Below are 17,273 nucleotides of genomic sequence, written 5' to 3'. Positions count from 1 at the left end.
ACTGTAGGCGAGGCCAGGCCGACAGCCGCCAGCTGCCCGCGCCCTACGTCAGCCGCGCGGCAAGGGCAAGCCCGCCGACAAGCCGCTCTACTAGCGCCGGCTGTCGGCACTCGCGCCGACTGTAGGCGAGGCCAGGCCGACAGCCGCCAGCTGCCCGCGCCCTACGTCAGCCGCGCGGCAAGGGCAAGCCCGCCGACAAGCCGCTCTACTAGCGCCGGCTGTCGGCACTCGCGCCGACTGTAGGCGAGGCCAGGCCGACAGCCGCCAGCTGCCCGCGCCCTACGTCAGCCGCGCGGCAAGGGCAAGCCCGCCGACAAGCCGCTCTACTAGCGCCGGCTGTCGGCACTCGCGCCGACTGTAGGCGAGGCCAGGCCGACAGCCGCCAGCTGCACGTGCTCACCGTGCACCTCAAGCAGCCCGCGCCCTACGTCAGCCGACTAACGGGACTATTCCCACCGCTGCAACTCCTGTGTAGCCAGGATCTACAGCTTGACCGCCACAAAAACCCAACCAATGAAGGTCAAGTTTGTCCCGGGGGAAAGTTAAACTGTCATTGGACCCGCAACGAAATTAATCAGAAGAACATAGGAGGAGTTCGAAATTAAGGTTCGACTTCCCTCTATTGCAAAGCGGATAACAGCAGCGTTCGGGTCAAGAGGATAGTGACGATCAACTGTGCCTTTGAAACATCACTACCTGTAAAATATTATACGACTGTCTACGAGTAAATTAAAATAGTATTATTATCTTTTGTTGAACATGTATGTTCCATAGAAATATTACTTTACATATTTTTCGCATTTTATAATATTACTATTAGGATTATGTGACGAGATTTCCTATATTTAAATATGTTTTATTTTAAATGGATATCATTATAATAAGTATGTATAGTAGATAATAAATTCATTTTATAACATTCGCGAGTTTTATTTATTAAGCTTCACCTGTAGTTAAGAAGGTACCAATCTACTTTTATTGAATTTAACTAAACGGAACCGCGGGAATAATATACAGAATGTCCCAGAGTGAAGTGAATCAAGCAGACTGCTAGTCTGCTATGCTATGGGAGGCAGCGAGGCAGCTTGACCTCTAACCTACTACCCCTAAAAAATGAAACAAATATAAATTGCAAGCATGTCAGTAAAAAAAAGCTCACCCTTTTATAAAATACGCATAATATATTTATAGAATATTTTTTTATTTTAAAATGTTTCGCAAAAATAGTAAATTGTATAATCCTGTACGTCTTTGCTTTTATTTCATGACAAATAATATGTATTATCATCAGCTGACTGTCATTGTGACATTGTCATATTTGTCATTTGCCGAAGTTTTTCTATTTCCTCTTCAGTTTCAGAAAGTTTGATTTTGTGATAAACTGTGATAATAAATCCTTTTATCTGTATAACTAATCAGAAGTATGCTCAAAAGAGGTAAAATTTGTTACTAGATATATTAGAATAGCTCTCGTTTAGTTGCGTGTTTGTCAAAATGTGTGATCTTACTTCTACTGACGCGGTGCACTGGCGGTTTAGGAAGAATCCCCCCGTCGTTGGTGGAGGAGGCAGCGTTGGAGGTGGTATTTATTTATTTATTTACGTGAAGAATGTTTCCTAATAATATTGTTACTTTTAAATCGTTCTCATTGCTTTATGTTTGTTTACTGTTCTTGAAAACTTCGAGGTTAGAAAAACATTTTTAAAGTTATAAATCTTATACATATTAATTGCGCAATAATTAGATATCTAAGATCATTTTTATACGAAGCCTAATAAATGATAATATCATACATTATGAGTCAGATAAAGTATTTTCATTAATTTATATATTGTTTCAGTAATTGAGCCTAGTTTTGTTATTTAAAGATAAGAGGAGACTTATCTTAATGTAAACTAAGATACCAGACCAGTTCATTCTCAATTCAAATGTTTACACTTACACTCATATAGATCTACAGGGTGTTTCAAAATACCCCCTAAAGCCTGAAAGGGCACAGAAACTGAAACAATCTGAAATAGAAGCCGTTGTTCCTATTGTCATATCTTGAACGGTTTTGGAAATAACGTACATCGAAAGTTTCCAAAAATATCGATATGAATTCCCTCACTATCGATCAGCTGCAGCGGGGTTCATCGAACGCAAATCATAGACTTTGTATTTTTCAGAATGTCAATTAGCCGCATTTTTTGCCTACTTCCTTTATCGATGTGTTCAAAGCATGTTTGTTCGTTAAATAAACATTTTAAATAGGTACTCACTAACACTTTACATGTGTACGTACATTTGAAAAATTTTGTGAAAACTTCATCTATCGAAACCAGGCCACTTGATGGAAAAAAAATCGTAAGTAAATAACTTTTTCCGATAGCAACATCACTACTAATGATAGTTTTCAAACATTCTTAGACAACAGAAAAAAAATAAAAAAATCCGTGAAATTCCAGGTAGGTTACGTTACCGTACCTTTAGTCGAATTCTGTTATTATTTAATCTTTGAAATTGCATTTCCGCCCATCTTTCCGCCCCTCTTTAGCTTACTCCTAGTACCTTTCCTGGTACCACCAGGAGTAAGATTGAATTGTGTTCCGTATAAAAATAAGCATTTAGTAACCCGTTTGTAAGTTCACCATAAGCACCAATAAGGCCTCATAATTACGGAGCCGCAGCGCATGATAAACACAAAAAATATTGATGCGAGTCGGGTGAAGTGGTGTGCCAACCTCTCTTCCCGCGGTGAATCCTTCAGCGAGTATTGCCACGCATGCCGCAACAATAAACGCCGTGTGAGACGCATCGAAGCCATCCGCAGGATTCGGCTGCAAATAACGTTCCATTTCAAGAATACGCGACTTAAATCGCTTTTCCGTAAAAGCACTCATGCACACACAATGCCAATGTTTGAACTCAGTTGGTCGCACAGCGTAAGATGCCCGGCGTCTCCGTAAATGAGGCCTTAGTTTTATTTCATTTTTTTATTTTAACAATTTGTTGAGTAGTCATTGGATACAGAGGCGTTCACATCATATTTTACAAAATCCTTGCAAAATGGGTCTTATTTAAGCAGCAAAAGGTTGATGTGAACGCATCTGTACCATTATTATTATTTTGTAATAATTTGCCAATAATAATAACATTAATAGCGGCATTTAAAAAAATGCTGAGAATTTAAAACAATTCTAAAATAATAATAATAACAACAACAAAAAACGTAGGTACATTTTGACAAACATTTTATTTAGTAAGGCAAGTGCTCAAAGAAAGGCCAACGTGGAAGCAAAAGTACTAGGGAAACATCAGTGCTTGAGCTTAAGCATTTCGGGTTTTCAGTTTCTTTTACGAAACCCTAATAGACAGTGATTGTAAACATTTTTACTTAGAATTTTTTTTGGTGGCATGTTTTGAGTTTGCACATTTGCATAGTAACGGTTGGCACCTTTTAAACCCGCGCGTTCGCGGGGGCGAGTGGGGCGCCTTATTACATTTTTCAAATATCCCAAAAATGAAATTTTAAGTTGGTATGAAGAACATGACGTCATACTGCAGCATCGTATCGTACAACTCCGTGTAAGTTTTTCCCTCCATTCGATAAAATTTGTCGTAACAGAAAATCAAAAAACATTAACTACTCACATCCATAATCATTATTTCAAAACACATAAATGCCTAGTCTACTAGTCAGGCATGATTCATGCATGATACAATATCGTAATACTAACTTACCATCAGGTGAGATCGCGGCCAATTGTTAAACTATTCATTTAAAAAATATGCTTTTATTTACTCATAAACCTTTCTTTAATAAATTTCAAAATCGTCTCGTACTTTTAAACTTAAAATCTTAAAAATCAATGAAAAATTAAAATAATACCCAAAGAAAATGTTGGCAACCTCATTAGTGAGTGGGCTCGGGGGGAACACCACCCCCCGCCCTGGAGCCCACTCTAACGGCTAACTCGTGCGCAGCGCTGCGCGCCTGGTACACAATGGGCCGAAATATGCATTGCGTACTAATTCCGGACCAACAATATTTTTTTATACACAAATAATTTTAAACATTATGCCTTTTGTATGTTAATAATAATAATAATAATATAATAATACGTTTATTATCAGACTTTTGGTGGTACAATTAATACTCTTAAGATTGTGTATGTAATTCTAATTCAGCAAACTCTTACTGTAAACGTAAACTTATTACAAAGGTAATGCTAGAACATAATCACGGGATGCCATTACTTTTATGCTTAAACTAAACAAGGCGGCTGAATAAAGGTATGGGAGAAATACTAAGTAGGTGCGCGTTATTGACACTGCACTGATATCAGAACGTGTAAACATTGAGGCTCAGTCAAAGAGAAGGTGACCTTTGTTCCTTAACTCGCCGAGCCTATTATTTACTTTGCGTGTTTGAACACATTCACTCAATGTTTTGTTAAATTTAAGTTTAGCCACTACCTACTTAATGGCATGTATTTAATCGTTTTGTAATTATCTCTTTGTCAAACAACATAAATCAAAAATAGCAAAAAAAAAACTGACCTTTACACGAAAAACGCAATCTATGTAATTCAAACTTGGCATCAGCTTTCGTCTAAGCACAACTTATTTGAATTGCATACTCATCTGTTTTCGGAATGCATATTTGGCTAGCTGATTCTGGTTTTACATTAATTGTAGAACAGTCATGTTTCTGATGTTGCAGTAAGTTTAAGAGGAAAGTTTATTATTAACAGAGATGCAATTAATGTTCCCGTGTAAACACGTTTAGGATTATTATCTAGTACAATACTTTCTAACAAGTCTGCAATGCAATGTCTTTTCATGATTGTAATTTGTAGTGTTTTTCTTAAATGAATAAATTAAGGTACTATTTGGAACCGAGCTGCCGACTGTAACTGCTGACAGCACGTGCAGCGTCCCGTTGTTGTCTACGTCACTCACCATCAAGTGACAATGGGACGCTGCATGTTTTATCATATTATTATTAAGGAGGTTAAAGATTAGTTCGGTCCATTGGGGCTTCGGTAGCTCAAAGGTTAGCCACCGGGATTGCGGAAAACGCGGGTTCGATTCCCACACGAGATCATCAAGGTTCGGAATTCGAATAGTGTTCTATCTTTAGATATTAGTAGGTACAGAGTCGTTCACATCAAGTTTTACAAATGATTAAGGCTGATTTACACGTAATAAGTAGGTAACTAAATTTGAATTTGCATGTCGTTTAAATGCAATTTAATCACTTAAAATTAAGTCTTAAAGGATGATTTTCACGTATTATGTAGTTAAGTAGGTAACTAAATTTTACCTTCATTTTTCGGGTAAGTTGGTGGGTGGGGCTTGTCACTTGACACCTTTTGATAAGCAGTTTCATACTAATTATGAGACATTTGGACATAGACCTAAAATTAAGTTAAAATTTAGTTACCTACTTAACTATTTAATACGTGTAAATCAGTCTTAGGCTGCTTTTGTAAAAGTGAAAATTATTGAGGGACGCTTTAGAATGTTGATATGAAAATAAATTTGAGAATTCAATAACATTTCTTCTATTTTAAAATGAGACGTAACTTGGTAGACAAAGTAGGTACATAAACGACATTGCGACATTCCTTTACCTGCGAAATAAAAATTAGCGTACTAAAATCATTGTTAAAATGTTGTTGAAATGTTGCATTGTCATAATAAGAAGTTGCAAAAATTTGGCATGTGGCACGATCCCGTTCGCACCACTTTGCACTGCGGAAGCGCCGAAAGATCGCGACACCGGCCGTCGGCTCTTCTTTGATTTAGTCGTTCATATGCTTCGTGCGTGATCGGTGTGTTTTCCTATCGTTTAACTACTTTCGAAAGCTTTGTGTTTTGTGTTGTTTTGCTACAATGGCAATGTTTTCTAATTCCGAATATTATGAGATGATGTTGTGTGTGGGTCGAGCTGATGGAAATTTAACTCAAGCCCGTGAACTTTATCGGGAACAGTTTATCGAAGGTAGACCGGCGGCTGACCAGCGACGGCTTCCGTCGTATCAGTGTTTCCATGATATGGTGACACGTCTCCATTCTACGGGCTCTTTTCATCGATCGGGTTCTAGTGGACGCCCAAATACAAACGAAATGCGTGCAGAAGAGGTTCTGCAACTCTTTGAAGACGAACCGACGACCAGTACAAGGCGCGCCGGGGCGCGACTTGGAATGAACCATGTTTCAGTTTGGCGAACACTGAAAGAAGATGGTCAACATCCGTACCACTACCGCCGCACACAGGAATTGATTCCTACTGACTTTGCGCCGCGAATAACCTTTTGTCAGTGGTACCTAGCGCAACTGGAAGCCGACCCGAACTACGTGAACCGTGTTATTTGGACGGATGAGGCTACGTTCACTAGGAGCGGGATTTCCAACATCCACAATGAACACGTTTGGTCGCACGTAAACCCCCGCGTATCTCGCCAAGGAAATTTCCAGCATCAGTGGCGCCTCAATGTGTGGGCCGGAATTTACAATGGCCATGTCATCGGCCCTGTCATTTTACCCGCGCGCCTGAACGGAGATAATTACCTCTCCTTCTTACAAACGGACTTCGAGGACGCTATTGACGACATTCCAGTCATCGAAACGGAGTACTTTGAACAGCAGCGAGACATGGTATTCCAGCACGACGGCGCTCCCGCACATTTTGCTCGTAGTGTACGAGCGCATTTAGATCGAAGATTTCCAGGAGGCTGGATCGGACGCTCGGGACCGATACCTTGGCCTGCCCGTTCTCCTGATATTACCCCGTTGGACTTTTTTTTGTGGGGTTTTGTGAAAAACCAAGTTTATTTTACGGACTGCCATACCGTGGAGGAAATGGAACAGCGTGAGGTCTGTGTTTGCGTCAATAACGCCTACCATGGTGCGAAATGCAACACAGGCCATATCAAGACGGGCAAGAATATGCGTGCAGCAAGGAGGACGTCATTTTGAGCCACTTTTGTAGGTATGTACCTAACCATAATTTTGAATGCTTGTTGTTTTGTTAACGACGTGCGTGTATTTTTTTCTCCGTAGGTATTAAATAATAATAAAATAATAATAAAAACATTCTGTGCGCCTAGTAAATACTAGGCGCACAGAATGTTTTAAAGAGGCGTGGCCGGGGGCGTGAACATAGAAAGTTACTCCTGGTCACTCCTGGTAGGACAATGAACCCAAATTAGTGATGGGAATTTTTATAATCGATATTTTTATTTTACATAAATTTACCCGAAATTTGAATATGTCGCTATGACTGTAAGAAATTAACAAGGGACTCTTTATAGACGTCTATTAAATACCCTTCAGTTATTAGGGGTTTTTTTGTAACACCCTGTATAATCATTACTTATTATTACTTAGCAATTACTTAACTAAGCAAAATTACTTTTTCAAAAAAAAAATTTTTAACCAACACAATGTAAATAATGCCAAAGTCGACAGACAGACTTATATCAAAATAACATAGAAATATACTTAACATACTTATGTGCTGAGCACTGTATGTTACATAAGCAATGAAATTGAGGACTATTACTTGGCCTAGTATTCTAAGTTTTGACAGTTTTTACTTCATTCAAATTCTTGTATAATGTTTAAAAATTACAGCATAATAACAATTAGGTATAAATAACTTGAAAAAATTTAATGTTTAAGTCCTTTATAATTTTGTTTTAAAAACAACTCTGAACACTGAGAATTTTTTGTAAGTAATTAAGTAACAATACTACTTAATTAATAGTAATAATCATTACATAATTACTTTTACTTAACTATGTGTAGATATGAGTGTAATCAAAATCAAAAATATTTATTCAGTTTAGACCACAAGTGGCACTTATGTCATCAAACATCAGCAATTAGGCTTGTAAACATAAGTAAGAGTTTTATAAATAGAAGTTTATTGTATTATTAGACACTTGCTAGTGAATATACAGACAGGCTGGTACATTTATAGCTTTAAATATTATCATAGTATTTTTTTCTGAAGTTTTTAATAAATTAATTAGTTTGCAACCATGGGTAAAAAGAACAAGAAATCTTGTAAGTGATAAAACGTCTTTTTGTCTCGTTCATTAATAAGGAAAAAAGCTTTTAATAATATTCTCATTGTATTTTGCATTTTGTATCTTATTGTAGATGTAATAATAAACATTGTCTTTTGAACTGGTTCTAGGCTTGAAGATAGCTCTGGTGCAGATGGCGGTGGGCCCGGACAAAGCCAAGAACGTGGCGGCCGCCGTGAAGGAGATCCACAAGGCCAAGAAAGATGGCGCGCAACTTGTGGCCTTGCCGGAGTGTTTCAACTCGCCTTATGGGACCAGTAAGTAAACATTTTGCCTGACTTATTGTGTTGCGATATTATAATAATACACTTTTTAAACCCTGATGCATCGTCTAAGTCAGGGGTCTCCAAACTACGGCCCGCGGGCCATATCCGACCCGCCACTGCCATCAATTCGGCCCGTGATAGCTTAAGACGTAAGCCGTGACTAAGCCTATGTTTGTATAGGTGGGCAGAAAAATTGTTATGGCCCTTGCAACATACCGAAAAAATATTAAGGCCCCAAGGCTTCAAAGCTTAGAGACCCCTGGTCTAAGTCGTAATAATAGATAGATTGGTTCTCTGAAATTTTACACCCCACTTAATTGTCAAAGTCAAAGTCAAAGTCAAAATTTCTTTATTTGTTTAGACTAATAAATAGTTCTTACAAATCGTCATTTTGCTCTTAAGGAGCCTCTACATGTCTCATAATCTTTTTACCCTACCAGCGCTTCGAGACCAACATTTGGCAAGTGCTGAGAAGAAGCGCCGCAACAAACTCAGTCACCACTGTCTGCCGGTTAATATAAATAAATAGAAATAGCAGTAGTAGGTACATTCGATTCAGGAGCAGTTCACTGAATTTACCATGCATTCTTGTATAGTGTATCTTATAAGAATGGGTATACAAAATTGCGTGGTATATTAAACAAGGTAGTGACAATACAAAATAAAATATTGATAAGCATAATTAAGACACCAGTCATTTTCAACTTCATGCTCTAAAATGTAGATGAAAACTAGTGAAATAATTGAGCATACACCAAGCGACGCAGTGTGGTAAAATTGCCAGGCGATACGTTGACACGTAGCGAAACGTTCGATGTGTGGTGCTCCTAAGGGTTAAAAAATGCGTGCACAGTTTCAAACATCGTAAAATGTTGTAGAATTCTTCGACGAGTACGCAGAGGAAGTGCCTTCTGGGGAAACATGCCGCGCTCTATCCCGGGCGGCGGCCGAAAACGGTGTTTGCGTGGTGGGCGGCACCGTGCCCGAGCGAGTCGGCGGCGACCTTTACAACACCTGCACCGTGTGGGATGCCAGCGGGAAGCTATTGGCTCAGCACAGAAAGGTAAGAGTATACTGTATAGTGGTGGGCAGCGTAAGAAGGTAGAGCGGTTCCTTGTGGGACAATGCCCGCGCTGTCCCGGACGGCCGAAAACGGCGTGTGCGTGGTGGGCGGCACCGTGCCCGAGCGAGTCGGCGGCGACCTTTACAACACCTGCACCGTGTGGGATGCCAGCGGGAAGCTATTGGCTCAGCACAGAAAGGTAAGAGTATACTGTATAGTGGTGGGCAGCGTAAGAAGGTAGAGCGGTTCCTTGTGGGACAATGCCCGCGCTGTCCCGGACGGCCGAAAACGGCGTGTGCGTGGTGGGCGGCACCGTGCCCGAGCGAGTCGGCGGCGACCTTTACAACACCTGCACCGTGTGGGACGCCAGCGGGAAGCTACTCGCTCAGCACAGGAAGGTAAGTATAGTGTATGGTGGACTGGTAGACAGATAGAGAGGTACCTTGCGGGACAATGCCCTCACTGTCCCAGGCGGCGACCTCTACAACACCTGCATCGTGTGGGATGCCAGCGGGAAGCTACTCGCTCAGCACAGGAAGGTAGGTATAGTGTATGGTGGACTGGTAGACAGATAGAGAGGTTCCCTGTGGGACAATGCCCTCACTGTCCCAGGCGGCGACCTCTACAACACCTGCACCGTATGGGACGCTAGCGGGAAGCTATTGGCTCAGCACAGGAAGGTAGGTATAGTGTATAGTGAACTGGTAGACAGCGTAAGAAGATAGAGCGGTTCCTTGCGGGATACGTGTCCGCTCTGTCCCGGTAGGCCGAGAACGGCGTGTGCGTGGTGGGAGGCACCGTGCCCGAGCGAGTCGGCGGTGACCTTTACAACACCTGCACCGTGTGGGACGCTAGCGGGAAGCTGCTGGCTCAGCACAGAAAGGTATAGTATAGTGCGTGGGCAGCGCAAGAAGATAGAGAGGTAGAGCGGTTCCTTGCGGGACAATGTCCACGCTGTCCCAGGCGGCGACCTCTACAACACCTGCACCGTGTGGGACGCCAGCGCGAAGCTCCTCGCTCAGCACAGGAAGGTAAGTTAGTGCGTGGGCAGCGTAAGAAGATAGAATAGGTTCCTTGCGGGACAACGACCGCTCTGTCCCGGACGGCCGAGAACGGCGTGTGCGTGGTGGGCGGCACCGTGCCCGAGCGAGTCGGCGGCGACCTTTACAACACCTGCACCGTGTGGGATGCCAGCGGGAAGCTATTGGCTCAGCACAGAAAGGTAAGTTAGTGCGTGGGCAGCGTAAGAAGATAGAATAGGTTCCTTGCGGGACAACGACCGCTCTGTCCCGGACGGCCGAGAACGGCGTGTGCGTGGTGGGCGGCACCGTGCCCGAGCGAGTCGGCGGCGACCTTTACAACACCTGCACCGTGTGGGACGCCAGCGGGAAGCTATTGGCTCACCACAGGAAGGTAGGTATAGTGCGTGGTGGACTGGTGGGCAGCGTAAGAAGATAGAGTGGTTCCTTGCGGGATACGTGCCCGCTCTGTCCCGGGTGGCCGAGAACGGCGTGTGCGTGGTGGGCGGCACCGTGCCCGAGCGAGTCGGCGGCGACCTGTGTGTAGTGAACTGGTAGACAGCGTAAGAAGATAGATCGGTTTCTTCTGGGATACGTGCCGGCTCTGACCCGGGCGGCGGCTGTGAACGGTGTTTGCGTGGTGGGCGGCACAGTGCCCGAGCGAGTCGGCGGTGACCTTTACAACACCTGCACCGTGTGGGACGCCAGCGGGAAGCTGCTTGCTCAGCACAGGAAGGTAGGTATAGTGCGTGGGCAGTGTAAGAAGGTAGATCATCTTTACAGCCTCTGTGGTCTAGTGGTAAGACCACCTGCTTCAGACGCAGAGGTCCCGGCTTCGATTCCCAGTGCCATAACAATAATGTTAACAGCGTTATTGTGTTCCACCGGTTAGAGGTAAGAAAGCCAATTCCTCCGTGGTTGAGGATTCCGGGTGAAGCTCGCTTCCACCTTCGGCCTGATCGTCACTTACCATCAGGTGAGATACAGGCCAAGAGCTTCCTCGTTGTGGACAAAAAAAAAGATCGGTTCCTTCTGGGATACGTGCCCGCTCTGTCCCGGTAGGCCGAGAACGGCGTGTGCGTGGTGGGCGGCACCGTGCCCGAGCGAGTCGGCGGCGACCTTTACAACACCTGCACCGTGTGGGACGCCAGCGGGAAACTACTAGCTCAGCACAGGAAGGTATACTGTAATGCTGGAGAAATAAAGGCGACAATAGCATAACGGTGACAGCGTCGGGCAGTTCGAAGATTAGGCTCAGTTTCCACCATAGCGGAGCGTTGCGGAGATGTGTGAGCAGCTCACAGCTGCGCACAGCTTATACATCTCGTCTCCGCACCGCTACGCTCTTCTCCGCTCCGCCTTGGTGGAAGAAACCGGACCGTAGCCTTAGTTGTTCGCCCCCCTTCTACCGTTGGACAATAGCTGTGGTGTAACCATTTTTAAATCCTTTTTTACACTCGTATATCGTAAATGACGTCACCAGGGGCGCTGTGTAAGCCTAGGCGCAGATCCCCGATTTTTCGTCGGCCGATAATTTAGTCGGGCAGTTAATCAATGTGGACATGTATGGAAGTGTGCACATTACCTACACCGATTTGATTCTCACACCAACTAAAATCGGGCCCAACTATCGGCTGACAAAAAATTGGTGGTCTGCGGTTAGACTAAATGCCAAACTTACTACTCGACCAAAGACCAATCAGTCTCGAAGTGATTTAATATTCTCCTCCTATTCCCAATACTAAGACACTACCATTCCCAAATTTAAGTGTTAACTTTTGAAATAAACAAATTACTTGCAGGTGCACCTATTCGACATAGACATTCCGAACAAGATAACGTTCAAAGAGTCTGAAGTCCTCTCGGCTGGAGACCAGATCACCACATTCGAGTTCAACGGCGTCAAGATCGGGCTCGGCATCTGCTACGACCTGCGCTTCGGCGAGATGTCGCACATCATGGCACAAGAAGGTTAGCGCAATAAATACTACTAAAGTCTGTTCGCCGAGAGTTGATAAATATTATGAAATGTCTTGCAATAGAACTTGCCAAATGTTTGTCTCGAAGCGCTGGTAGGGCAAAAAAAGAATGAGACATGTATAGGCTCCTTAAGAGCATTTGACGATTTGCAAGAACTAATTTAATTAGTCTAAACAAATAAAGATAATTTTAATTTTGATTTTGAATAGCGACTGTCGCTTAATTATCGCATTCTGTATGGCGGGCGTCGTTTGTCACAACGCGCACTGAGTACCATGGTACGAGCCACGCAGCTGTCGTCAAGCGCCCCGGCCGGCGGGCGGCGGCGGCCACAGCGTGACCACTTTTAGTAGATTTCTACTTTTTTGGTAGATTTGAGGCAAAGAGAACGATGATTTAGTAGTGCGAAATCGTTTAGTAGATTTTGGTAGATAATTGGTATTTTTAGAACATTCTTATAAATTGTAATCCAAAATTAAATTGTAACCGAGCCGAGAATCCAGGCAAAAAAAAGGCCAGGCCAAATAATCTACCAACTTTTTCATTATATCGACAAAAATAATAAAATCTTCTTTTATTATTCTAAGGCTGTTCCCTGCTAATCTACCCTGGTGCCTTCAACATGACGACCGGCCCCCGCCACTGGGAGCTTCTAGGGCGGGCGCGCGCCAACGACCACCAGCTGTGGGTGGCGCTAGTGAGTCCCGCGCGCGACACCAGCGCCGGCTACGTCGCGTGGGGCCACTCCACACTCGTGGACCCCTGGGGGGCCGTCGCGGCGAAGTTAGACGAGAAGCAAGGCACGCTGCTGGCTGATATTGGTGAGCGATCAATAATACAGTTGACCCTTAAGTATGGGAGCTTCGAGGACGGGCGCGCGCCAACATACCACCAGCTGTGGGCGGCTACGTCGCGTGGGGCCACTCCACACTTGTGGACCCCTGGGGGGCCGTCGCGGCGAAGTTAGACGAGAAGCAAGGCACGCTGCTGGCTGATATTGGTGAGCAATCAATAATAATACAGCCCCTTAAGTATGGGAGCTGTAGGGCGGGCGCGCGTCAACGACCACCAGCTGTGGGCGGCTACGTCGCGTGGGGCCACTCAACACTTGTGGTCCCCTGGGGGGCCGTCGCGGCGAAGTTAGACGAGAAGCAAGGCACGCTGCTAGCTGATATTGGTGAGCAATCAATAATACAGTTGACCCTTGTATGGGAGCTGTAGGGCGGGCGCGCGACACCAGCGCCGGCTACGTCGCGTGGGGACACTCCACACTTGTGGACCCCTGGGGGGCCGTCGCGGCGAAGTTAGACGAGAAGCAAGGCACGCTGCTGGCTGATATTGGTGAGCAATCACTAATGTTGACCCGTAAGTATGGGAGCTGTAGGGCGGGAGCGCGCCAACGACCACCAGCTGTGGGTGGCGCTAGCAGAGTAAATACAAATGAGTAGGTCATCTTCATAGAAACGCCCGAGCGCGGTTTGTATGTGAGCGCGCCAATAAGATGACCTACTCATTTGTATTTACCCTGGCGCTAGTAAGCCCCGCGCGCCACACCAGCGCCGGCTACGTCGCGTGGGGACACTCCACACTTGTGGACCCCTGGGGGGCCGTCGCGGCCAAACTGGACGAGAAGCAAGGCACGCTGCTGGCTGATATTGGTGAGCAGTCAATAATACAGTTGCCTTAAGTATGGGAGCTGTAGGGCGGGCACGCGCCAACATACCACCAGCTGTGGGCGGTTACGTCGCGTGGGGCCACTCGACCCTTGTGGACCCCTGGGGGGCCGTCGCGGCGAAGTTAGACGAGAAGCAAGGCACGCTGCTGGCTGATATTGGTGAGCGATCAATAATACAGTTGACCCTTAAGTATGGGACCACCAGCTGTGGGTGGCGCTAGTGAGCCCCGCGCGCGACACCAGCGCCGGCTACGTCGCGTGGGGACACTCCACACTTGTGGACCCCTGGGGGGCCGTCGCGGCGAAGTTAGACGAGAAGCAAGGCACGCTGCTGGCTGATATTGGTGAGCGATCAATAATACAGTTGACCCTTGTATGGGAGCTGTAGGGCGGGCGCGCGCCAACAACCACCAGCTGTAGGTGGCGCTAGCAGAGTAAATACAAATGAGTAGGTCATCTTCATAGAAACGCCCGAGCGCGGTTTGTATGTGAGCGCGCCAATAAGATGACCTTCTCATTTGTATTTACTCTGGCGCTAGTAAGCTCCGCGCGCGACACCAGCGCCGGCTACGTGGCGTGGGGACACTCCACACTTGTGGACCCCTGGGGGGCCGTCGCGGCGAAACTGGACGAGAAGCAAGGCACGCTGCTGGCTGATATTGGTGAGCAATCACACTAATTATAAAGACGAAAGTTTGTGAGTGTGAATGTTTTTTACTGCTTCACGTCTAAACGGCTGGAGTGATTTTAATAAAATTAGGATGGAGTTTTTTTTCGTCTTCGGCACTTTTGCGATTTTGGTTAAAGTAACTAATAGTGTGCTCACAGTTTATTAAACTTTGGAAGTTCTGACAGGCCTGTTCATCTCCGCGAGTTTACATCGAAAACAAAACACGCACGATGGCCCACCTACAGGATACTATTCGACAAGGCCTTACATACGAGCGAACATTGACTCACGCACTCGTATTCTTGTGTATGATGGAAGAAAATAAAGAAAATGGTGTACTAAATACTGTGCAGTATTTAACTGCCTAAATAATAATAAAAACACAGAATGTACTTTTTTAAGTTGCCTCAAGACACTGAGAGGTAAATAAGTAGTTAATATTATTCATGATAATTCATGCGAAATCATGTATTTCCTCCGCCATTTTCCGCAGTTTGGCACCTTACGTCACATCATTTTACCGAAGTCAGCCCTATAGCTTCGGCGCAGTGCCGATCACTGACGTTTGTCAACAAAATGGTGCTTGACTCTTGAGACAGACTAAATTACACCGTATTGTTAATGACATTGAGCATACATTTTTTTAAATACCTTCGCGAAGTAAAACTTTTGTACGTAGTACTTATTATTATTCTGTGGTTCTGAGCATAATTTAATATGGAGTTAGCTGACACCCTGGATTAACACATTATCAATAATAATACAGTTGACCCTTAAGTTGATTCTATGATTGGTGATTTTGTAAAAGTTCAAAAATAATATTTTTTCTCGATTCTGCACCAACCTTTAAAAATACACTGCATAGAAATAGTATGAAATCAGATAATTATTATTCAAACGAAACAATATAACTTGTCATAACTGAGTCATTGTAAAGTCTTGAATCGCCTTGAAACCACGAATTTTGAGACAAAGAACAGTTTATTATATCCTATATAAATTGAAGCTTGTATGCCTAAAATAAAAAGGAAGAAGAGGTCCTCTATTAATATAAAAAAAAAGATATTAAAAAACGAACTCTCCTTTTATAGATTTCAATGTGGTGGAAGAAGTACGAAGCCAAATACCTATAAGGACGCAGAGGAGGACAGACCTGTACGATACGATTAAGAGGAAATAGAAGAATGATATTATATTTCTTGTCAAAATTGTCATATCAATAGGAGCATTTAGTTAGACCCACGTGGGCACTCCTTTATATCGCAATACTTATAAAAATGTGTTAAATGTTACTTATATTTTTTGTTATTTTGAGAGGTGGTGTGCGAACGAAAGATCTATGAATTATGTTATCATGATAAAATACTATTGTTTTTTGACAGTTTTGTGATGGTTACCATTAAAGTTTATAACTTTATAATTTGGTGTTTTGTTTTCTTTTTCCTAATACATTACAACCAGCGACCGGTTAAACCGATTCTGCCCTTAGTTAGAAAAAGTAGGTTTGACTTTAGGATTTACCAGCTGTTAGGGTCTTACTAGACGTTAGATATAAATTAAAGGCGGACTGTATTTCATAGGTGTAATGATTATAAATAATCGCTAGTTCGCGCCTACGTGGGAGGGCCGCGTCTGACACCGGTGACGGTCGTGAGGCTGAGTGGGCGTCGGGCACGTACGGAGTGTGCCGGCGCCTCGCGCGGAGCCGATGATGGCCGATCGATCTCGATGAAGCCCGAGGACTCGAGAAGCGCCAACATACTCCCCGGGTTGAAGAGTCATCTTCTTCAATGAAGTGGAAGCGGGCAGATGCAGTTGAAGGCTCGACGTATGGTCCCCCTCTTGGTCCTCAATTCGGCCACCCTGGTGATGCCATCCACGCCTGGATAGGTCTTCACGACCCGCCCTAGTGACCAGAGCAGTGGCGGGGTCTTCTCCTTGATAAGCACCAGCTGTCCAGGCTTGACCTCGCCTGTGGATGCCAACCATTTCGTCTTGGTCTGTAGCAGAGAGACATATTCGTTATGAAACCGTCGCCAGAAGTGTTGTTGAACGTGTTGGATGCGTTTCCATCGATCCAGACGGGTGATAGTGACGTCAGCCACATGAGGGTGAGGTACAGTCAGCAATGGTCGCCCAATTAGGAAATGGGAAGGTGTAAGAGCCGAAAAATCGTTAGGGTCAGAAGAAAGAGAGGTAAGAGGTCGTGAATTGAGGACGGCCTCGATTTTACAAAGGCAAGTTATCATTTCCTCGAATGTAAAATGAGTGAGATGCAATAATCTTTTTAAATGATGCTTACATGATTTGACTGCAGCTTCGGCCAATGAATTAAAATGGGGTGTGTAGGGAGGAGTAAAAATAAATTCAATGCCTTCCTGGGCTATATGAGATGCAAGATTATTACTCGAAAGGAACCTTTGAAGATCATTCGATGCACCGACAAAGTTAGTGCCATTATCGGACGTGATGCTTTGAGGCTTGCCTCGCCGCGCCACGAACCGATTCAGAGCAGCCAT

General features: G+C 44.3%; 1 protein-coding gene across 1 annotated transcript; it reads left to right on the top strand.

Moving 5' to 3' along the window:
• Positions 1–1,318: 1,318 nt before the first annotated feature.
• On the top strand, positions 1,319–16,174 carry LOC135079231 (omega-amidase NIT2-like). Its single transcript, XM_063973819.1, has 6 exons — positions 1,319–1,582; positions 8,192–8,338; positions 9,226–9,410; positions 12,232–12,400; positions 12,997–13,230; positions 15,846–16,174. Exons 1-6 carry the CDS (start codon positions 1,495–1,497, stop codon positions 15,932–15,934), a joined length of 912 nt encoding a protein of 303 aa, XP_063829889.1. The 5' UTR covers positions 1,319–1,494; the 3' UTR covers positions 15,935–16,174.
• Positions 16,175–17,273: the final 1,099 nt, after the last annotated feature.

The sequence above is a fragment of the Ostrinia nubilalis genome, chromosome 16 (genome assembly GCF_963855985.1).
Source record: "Ostrinia nubilalis chromosome 16, ilOstNubi1.1, whole genome shotgun sequence".
NCBI classification, from domain to species: Eukaryota; Metazoa; Arthropoda; class Insecta; order Lepidoptera; family Crambidae; genus Ostrinia; species Ostrinia nubilalis.
The sequence above is the reverse complement of the archived record's forward strand: the minus strand, read 5'-3'. Positions and strand labels throughout refer to the sequence as shown.